This window comes from Brassica napus, chromosome A6 (assembly GCF_020379485.1).
Source record: "Brassica napus cultivar Da-Ae chromosome A6, Da-Ae, whole genome shotgun sequence".
NCBI lineage: Eukaryota > Viridiplantae > Streptophyta > Magnoliopsida > Brassicales > Brassicaceae > Brassica > Brassica napus.
The window spans coordinates 10033332-10043171 of record NC_063439.1 but is presented as its reverse complement, the minus strand read 5'-3'; the positions used below and the strand labels follow the sequence as shown (position 1 = coordinate 10043171).

The window sequence follows — 9840 nt, the reverse complement described above, 5'->3', positions numbered from 1 at the left end:
ATGTTGTCGTCTTCTTCTCGAAAGGTAAATGTATTTTTATATGTTAAGCGATTTTAGTACAACTTTTATGGATATTATGTTATATGCCAAAGTCTTTACCAGTCAGATCCTGAGTATCTTTGACTTTTTCAAACCCTTGCAAACTCAACCACCAAATGTCTTCTCTTCTATTCAAAATTTACGAAAACTACCTTGACCTTCGCGCCAAAAGATCCCCTACCAGAGAACCGGCGGTGGTGAACCATGGCCACCAATTTCAACCCACCCCTTACGGCTTCCCGTCAACTTGGCTCCACCTCTCATCGGTGTTTCTTGCTCTGACTTGAGTTCCACTTATAGAATCGACGAGAACTCCTCTTTCAGGCTGTCGGGTTACTCATTTCTCACGCTAGCTCCTCTTTTCATCTTGAATCTACAGTCTCCATTAACCTCCCCAACTAAAAGACCTGTTTTAGCTTTTATTCCTACAAGGAGTAGCCTCTCTCTGCTGCTGAAACTACTTCATCATCCGTTAGTTTAGTGTCACTTCGAGTCTACATAATTCTCTCCACTAGTAATAATTACTTAGAATTTTACTATTTCAAATTCAAATTTTTTATAATTTTTTTGATTTTTGATTTTTTTTTGAAACTATTTTGTAAAAATTTTAGGTATTCATTTATATATTTACTTAAATCTTAAACTCCACATTCCAAAACTCATAGTTTTAGCAATTTCTCTTTTATATTTGATCATAAAAGATATTAATAATTTTACCATTCTTTTAGGTTACTTTTATATAGATTGAATTTGTGGTTTAGATTCAAATTCTAAATATGGCTTATTTTTGATAAATTACTCCTTATTCACAATGACTTTTTGTATGCTTTTCATATTTATCCTATCGATTTTGTTTCATTGACTTCTACTTTAATATATATTTTATCTAAAATTAACTATTTCTTAAAATATTTTTAAATAGTACAGTTTTATTTTTTCTAGTTATTTGTATGTGTATATATTGTATATATATATATATGTATATATATCTTCTTTATTATAGTTATCTTGTTTTTCTTGTTCAAACTATAGTTATCTTGTTTTGGTTTAGGATTATGGGAATGGAAATGAGACTAGTTAAATAGTTGAAAGTGAAGAAAGAATAGAAACGTAAATCAGTGGTCAGAGGAAAAGAAAAGAGGTAAAAAACGAAATAGAACAAATAAATTGGGATAAAGTTAAAAGATTAGTATTCATTGAAAAAAAGTAAATAGACAGGACGAAAAATAACCTAAATTATCCCAATGCATACCAATTTTACCAAGCCTGAGGATTTGGACCCGTTTGGAAATTGGAACAATCTGACCAGACCAAATCGTCGTACAAATATATATGTTTTAATTTTGTAAAATTATAAGTATCTGTTTCTGGTTGTGTTTTGAGATCTAAATAGGGTTTTATATTTTAGATCAAGATCTTCATATTCTTATCCCAACAGTGAAAAATGTCATCACCTTTATATCTTTAGTTCTTTATGTTTGCCTTTTTGTTTGCCTTTCATTATGTTTAGTAGTTAAACTTTATTTACATCATTTTGGCATATTTAGCTTGTGAAAGTGAAAGTGAAAGTGAAAGTTTGAAGTGAAACGATTTTATATTTAAAATTGGAAAATAAAAATAAAAGTGAACTGGAATATTAGGCCGAAGCCAAAAGGTCAACATTTTATTGAGCTTTAAGAAAGAAAAAAATTTGCATTTACGGTTGTGATTTTTGATATATCAAGATGTTTGGAATATTTTTCAACGATTATTAGCCAAGAATTACTATAATCAAGTTAGATTAATTTTTATCATATAAAATTAATTCAAGCTTTCTACAATTTTATTTTTTATTTTCCACTTTTAAATATAATTAGGCCAAGTAAGGGTAATTGCAGTAGATGACTATAGAAATAAAATCCTTATATATTAAAAGAGGAGCATTGTAGTTAATGCTTTCACACCAATTTGTACACGTGTCCATTAGAGAGACACTCTTCCAAATATAATTTCCTTATTCACCATTTCTATAAGCGAATTTCGTAGAGAGTTTCCTTACTCTCCTAAAATAAAACCAACTACATGCTATGAGTTCTCACGTAAAGCTAATGCTTCAGAGTTCTCTTTTTTTCCTTCTTACCCACCTTTTACTTCAAACCCACTTTTCGAAAAGAAACCTTCGGAGTTCTACGTGGTGACCGACTCAGGAAACGACGACACAGAAACCCCCAAGCCGGGAACGTTAATACACACTGTGTAGCAAGACGAGCCGCTCTGGATCATCTTCCAGCGAGACATGACCATTCATCTCAAAGAAGAACTCATCATGAACTCTTTCAAGACCATCGACGGTCGTTGCGCGACCGTGCACATCGGTCTTGCATGACGATCCAGTACGTGACCAACATTATAATCCACGAGATTCATAAACATGACTGCAAGGCAGGTGGGAACGCTAAGGTGCGAAGCTCCCCACGACATTATGGGTGGAGAACGATATCAGACGGTGACGGTGTGTCGATCTTCGGAGGGAATCATGTTTGGGTTGATCAATGTTCGTTGTCTAACTGTGAAGACTGGCTTATTGATGCTATAATTGGCCCGACGGCGATTACTCTGTCTAACAATTACATGACGCATGATGATAAGGTTATGGTGCTTGGTCATAGTGATACTTAGGCTCATGACAAGAATATGCAAACTATGAGCATGATTGAACTATAAATAGTATCATTACTCTGTCTAACGTTGTTCTTAAATGTGACTTATTCTTCTCACATAACTTTCTTCTTCAATGTGATCAAACTATGAGCATGCTTGAACTATAAAGAGTATAGAGAGTCCCAAGAATAGATAAGAAAAGAGAAGATGATGACGTCCCAAGAAGAGATAAGGAGTTCTCTGTTACTCAAGAGGACATAACGGAGAGGATGATGACGTCTTTTCGTTTTCTCTTATAAGGGATTTGTGACACTATAATGTATTCAACGTACCATTAGTTTGTTACGTGAGAACGCCGAAGCAATATGACAACGTTACGTGAAAACTCCATAACAGAGGCAGGCAAACAGAACGGAGAAGTTGTAACTTCTGATTTTGGGTTAACCGAACCGAACCGGTCGGTTCCGAGTTGGAAAGTCTATTGAAATCTGCGAAGATAACCAATTTATTGGTTGCTGGCCAAGGCAAAAAATATATTGGAAATCAACGAAGATAACCAGGTATGGCAATATAATTAAATTGTTGTTTGCTGGCCAAGGCAAAAATATATGATAATCAATTCGATTTTAACGGGGATTCTAAGTTACAAACCTTAGGGTTTTACTCTTATATAAGACACACGTCTGGAACCATTTTTACTCATCTCAATCACTCAAAACCTAAATACTCTACCCTCATTCTTCTATAATGGCTGTGATAACTGTTGTGTCTGATTTGAAACCGTTCAAGACTATGTGGAAGATTAGGCTCAAGATCATACATTTGTGGAAGCAGTATTCCGTGGCCGGTGGCCTAACCATTGAGATGGTGCTAATCGACTCTAGCGTAAGCATCCTATACTGATCATTGTTACTAATATTGTGTTGGCTTAATGTGTCATTGGCTAAAAGTTGAATATTTGATTTGTATTTTTAGGGTGTTAAGATTAACGCTTCTGTGAAAAAATATCTGGTTAATCAATTTGATTACTTCCTTTCACAAGGAAGTTCAAAGATTCTCATTAACTTTTCACTCAATCCCTCTTGCGGTTCATACCGAACAACCGTTCATCCGTACAGAATTGGTTTTCTGTCGACAACACGTGTGAGAAGTTGTGATGATTTGCCCGATGCCCTAACTGGCTTTGAACCAGTCAACTATAGGGACATTCTAGATGGTACACTCAATACGGACTATTTGGTTGGTAATTTATCTAAATATGTTATTTTTGCTAATAGGAGTTTATATTACAACACAAAAATTGGAAGAGATCATCACTCAGTCATGCTCTTAGGAGATGCGAATGTAAGTTTTCTTAGATTTAAATGAACCTCTTATAAATTACAGTTATAAAAAAATTGTGAATAAAGTTTGTTCTTTTAAACAGGGAGTAACATTAGAAGGAAGCTTAAACTATGTTTTATCTCTACCTAGAGAGATTGAGTTGAAAGAAGATGACTGGGTTGAGATTCTCAATTTCGACATAAGATATGTTTTTGAGTTGCATAGAACGACAAAGCACAAATACACAATCAAGTTCAATGAATCAAGTTTGTTTAGGAAGATATAACCAGTGAACGGTTCTAAATTTATATGATGTGCAAACTTTCGTGGTATAAAGAGGGGTCTTTATCATCCTATGTACTGCGTCGGTATGTTAACTATCCTGTACTCTTTCTTACATTGTTAACTAATGGTACTAAAATCGGAAAAAAAAATTATGTTATGTAGATTTTTGTGGAGCATTGGTGCATGTAGGAGATCTTATAGCTACTAAGCTAGCTCAACCTGCCAACATTTACAACTCTATTCAGTATTTGTTGGAGTTCTCCTTAATAAATCTCGGCTTTGAACTTTTCATTTGATACATCTGTTAATTTTAAATAGGACCATGGGTGTAGAAGTTATATTGACTGATAACTTTCCCGATATTATCAGGTACACTCATATACAGTGTGTTGCTTTCTGGAGCTCTAGCCCATCGTTTAAATGCATTCTGGCGTTCTAATACTGCTGATGTTGTAGTTTGTGTTTTAAGGTTATGCTGAATTGAGTGGGGGAGAAGGTATAGTATATTTATTTGCAATCTTTAATTTTCTATTCAGAATATTTTTGGTTTGTGTACTTATTGTCGATATTACTTTATAGGTGGTTTCAATTATGTTACAAACATGGAAAGTGGTTCTGATATTTTGTTTGATTCTGACATCCCAGAGATTCAGTTCTTCAAATCTCAGTAAGCATAGTATTCTAAGTTTGTTATTTTATATGAGTAATATATATAAGAAAAACTATTGGTTATTCCTAATATATTGAAATTCTTTTATTGCAGGATTCCAAGAATCGATTTATGAAGTCTCGAAGTTATTCAATCCTATTTTTCGTTTGAATTTGTTTTTACAATACCTATTTATATTTAGACCATTCTTTGTATTTGAAAGAATGAGATATGCATAATTATTATAATGGAATTGAGGTTTTTGATTTTAAATAGATTTATTTATCTTACTGACTTCTTTGTAGTTCTTATATACACACAATCACTATTTCCGATCGCATTGAAGACTTTTATAATTGGATACTATTGAATCGTAAGGAAAAAGTGAAACAAATCTAGAACACTTACCTTAATACACCATTGTCTGTGATTCCAATGGTTAGTAACACGAATCGTATTCTCTACTGAAGTACATGCGCCGATCATGGGAAGAACAATCGCCGATGGATCCGATTAGAACGACTGATGAGATTGAATTTTTGAATCGTCTTTACCAAAAAATGATGGATTGAGTGATTGAGAAGGAGCAACTGAACAGATCGAACACTACAAAGTACCGTCGTTAATCACGTGTGGACGAAATCCTCGAAGGTTTCAATTGGCATTATTTTTTGTTTTTTAACACCAGTCGTATTTTTTTTCTCTTCGCTACATCACTTCCATGATATGGGCCATAATTTAGAAATTTGTTTTAAGAATCTGAGCCAAAAAAAACTAAAACATGATTTACAATGTTAGGCTTTATTTGTTTTGAAGCAGACCCTATTATACAATATATGTTGAACCATTAAAATATTATTTCAAAAATGATTGGGCTAATTTATAACATAATATAAGAATAAATTCATCAGGCTCAATTTGTATATGTATTAATTTTATTGTTTATGTATACAATTATATTTTCTTTATATAAAAAAAAAATTTAAAGGACGAATCAATTTTATTTTTAATTAATTTTATGTTAGCATATTAACTTTCGATTGTTATATTGACCAAAACAGTTGTTTCTATATTAATTAATGGTATGTTTATATATTTATCAATCACTTTTTTATTTTTACATATACATATATATGTTTATATATGTATATATATGTGTAATTTAAGTGAATACCTATACAGTTAAATGTTCACCGTAAGTGAGCTTTCTAAAAAAAAAAGTATTTTAATGGTTCATTTGACTTGTAACTAAATTGTAGTGAAATGTATTTTCTAAAATTCATTTTTTCGGCAACAATTATCTCGAATTGATTTAATTTTGCATCTGTTTAGATATTTGAATATGATATGAAAGCTTAACATCAGTATTGTCTAAACTTCATATAACATGAAACCAAATAAGTAAATATAGTTTTCCGGTTATGACCACAAAAGCAAAAACTTCAACCATATTAACGTCGCCAATCTATATACTCCTCATTAACACCCGAAACAATCAATCCAAAACAAACTAATATCCAAATTAATCAGATTTAATATTTTTTATCTCACAAATTATAAATTTAATCATTTCATTCTACGTAAGACGCAGGTTATTACCTAGTATATTAGGTAAATGGAGAGTGCACTGTTAATATTTTTAATTCTCGATAATAACCCTACTACCTAGACTGTAGACTTGTCATATACATCACGTTTCGGTGTCCCACTATCTCTCACTCTCTCACTGGTCTTCTTGATTTTGTCGTTCAAAAAAAAAGTCATCTTAATTTTTTTCTTTAAAATTCACTTCTTTTTTTATCAAATTCAACATACTATTAATAAAAACCTTTTCTATTATTCACTTCTTAGTGTAACCTGTGTGTTCACTATTAAAATAATAATTAATAAAAATATGCTAAATTTTATTTATAAAATAAATAATTATAAAATAGTTATTTTCGATGTTGTTAACGACGTTAGCTAAACCGTAAATCTTAAGGTTTACCTTCTAGAGTTTAGGATTTAAATTTTAGGATTTAGGATTCATATCCTAGGTTTAGGGTTTATAGTTTAGAGTTTACATTTTGGTGACGGTGTTTAAAATTTATGATTTTGTAGTTGAGTTAACAATGCCAAAAAAAAAATTTATTTCTCCGACAATTAATTTTCTGATTATTTTTTATTTTTCTCATAAACAAAATAAGACTTGAAATTTTTCTATTGACTATTAGTTTAGTGGTAGATGAACTGGTTCAATATAGGACGTGACCATAAGACAAATTCAAAATAAAACAAAACTTTTTCGCGTTCACTGTTAAAATGATAGTCAATAAAAATTTGTCTAGTTGTATTTGTCTATATAAAAAAATAAACAAAGAAACATTAAATATTATTAATTATTAAAAATAAAAAAAGAGTGGCGTTGTTACCTGCATCAGCTGAATCCTAAGCATCAATTCCTAAATCCTAAGCATCAATTCCTAAATTCTAAGGTTCATTTTCAAGGATTTATGGTCTACGATATTTGTTGACGACGTTTGGAATTTAGTGTTTATGGTTTTGTTGACGGTTTTAACAACGTCATATTTTTTTCCGCAATTATTTTTTTAGTTATTTTGTTACTTTCTCATTAATAAATATGATTTGTCAAAATTTTATTGGTATAATTTTAGCAGTGATTGCACGTAAGGAAAACTTAGAAAACATACAAAATATATCTAAAATCTTGACAATTTGTTAATAGATATTAATAAAAATCTGACACATAGCCTGATAATTGGAGACCTATTTATCCTACTTGCTAAGTGACTTGGGTCAAGAGGGTAACTTTGCGCTGCTCACTTATCTAGCTACCTAAATAACTATTTTATTGCATACATTCCTAAATATCTTTTTATTCATGGTTTTCTAGCTAATTAGGCCAAGTAAATTAAATCGTTTTAAGGATCTGACCGGTTCAAATGCAGCGGTTACGGTTGCGGTTGCGGAAGTTTGTGGATACGGGCGGTTACGGTTTCTAGCGGCTTTAAGAGATTTGTACGACTGGTACTGTGGTTAAAAATTAGTGTGTTTGCCGGTGACTTATGACTGGTTAACTACCTAATGCGGTAACAGTCAAATAATAAATTAACAATATTTACATTTAATATAATTATAAAAATATCAAAAATCATAAAATTATAATAAATGTAAAATTTATGTTTAGAAAGTTATAATTTTAATTTTTGAAAATTTATTGAAATTGTTTTTATTATAAAATTTTATAATATTAATTAAAATATAATAGATATATTTTCATATTTTCATAATTTCAATTTTAAATTTTTTATTAAATATTTTTACTTTTGCATATATATTGTTTTAAAAAAAGAAAAAAATTTTACTCTCCCGCAACCGTCCGCAACCGCAAACGCTAGCTGGAGCCAACTTTTGAATTCATGAGATTCAGAGCGGTTTGAAGCGGTTTAGAGCGATTTGAGTGATTGTTGCAAACCGCCGATAACCGCTACCAACTGCAAAACTGCGTTTACGAGTAGTAGCGGGAAAACCAGTCGCCCCCTTAATATTCATTGTGCATCTTGAATTTTTTAATATGACGAATGAAATTAATTATTCGTTTGTCATCATCATTCATCAATTAATAATAAATTATAGCATTGTTCATTTCTCTCTCTTACTGTGTTAGTCCACACTACATTTTATACGAAATAAAAAGATCTAAGCCATGCAATATTGATCAATAAAATATCTGTTTCAACCCAAATATGATCTCAATCGAGGAAAAAAGTTCTTTAGATTCATATATATACTAGGATAAGATATGCAGTTTGCACAGAGTGAGTTTATTTGTATATATAACTGACAATTTTGTTTTATATATTTTTCATTTTATTTATACATATACAAATATACAATATATTTTTTTGTTATTATATAATTTCTTTCTCATGGAAATAAACTACAATTAATATATCATGGTTTGATCGGATTGGACATTACACAAATTATGACACAAAAATTTTATTTTTTTCCACCGAACACATTCTTGAAAAAAGTAAACAGTACTGTTTCCACAGTTGAATTATTTTGACATTTATATTTCATATGACTTTGAAAGGTTTCAGATCAACCATCGAATTGATACATGTCATTTTAATGCTTTTAGTCGTATGCTTAAGAAAAACTTACATTTTTGTAATTTAAAATCGTTTAAAAAAATTCAAAAGTATAACATATAAGCGAAAATTTAACATATAAGAAAAATATAACATATACAGTTTCCTCATTTTTGTAATTTAAGGTTATTTTAAAATTTTTAAATATAATATATAAGGTTTTCTCATTTTTGTAACTTAAAGTCATTTTTCAAAATTCAAAATATAACATATAAGATGACAATTCTCATATTAGACCACTTTCAAGTTTTGATCACAAAAATAGACCACACGAAGGAAAATGACAAAAATATTTTATTTAATAGGTAAAAGGACCCTAATACCCTAGATATATAAAAAAAATTAAAAAATAATATTTTTATAGTTTTAGTTATATGTTTTCAAATTCATACTTTCTATAAAAAAAAATTAAATTTTATTTTATTTTTTTCAAATTTTCTTTTTGTAGCTCGAAAATACTTTTTGAAACTATTTTCAAATTTTTATGTTCAAAATTTTAATATTTATTTATAAAATTTAAAATCTCAATTCAAAATCCACACCCCTTAACTCTAAACCCTAAGGTTTGGATTAGTTAACCCTAGGGGTATAAGTGTATATTTTACCTCTTTAATGAAACATTTTGGTCATTTTGATCCTTAGTGTCTTATTTTTGTGACATAAAGTTTTTTAGTGTTATCCTAGAGTATTTTCCTAAGAAAAATCTATTTTTATTATATGGTTAATGTAATTTTTTTATTTTTTTAA

The 9840-nt window shown here is 30.1% G+C and overlaps 1 protein-coding gene and 1 pseudogene across 1 annotated transcript; both read left to right on the top strand.

Moving 5' to 3' along the window:
* On the top strand, positions 1-8127 carry LOC125609924 (annotated as a pseudogene).
* On the top strand, positions 3427-5072 carry LOC125609923. The gene is made up of 6 exons (XM_048781538.1): positions 3427-3564; positions 3655-4023; positions 4106-4268; positions 4757-4783; positions 4867-4954; positions 5051-5072. The coding sequence occupies exons 1-6, from the start codon at positions 3427-3429 to the stop codon at positions 5070-5072; spliced, it is 807 nt and encodes a 268-aa protein (XP_048637495.1).
* Positions 8128-9840: the final 1713 nt, after the last annotated feature.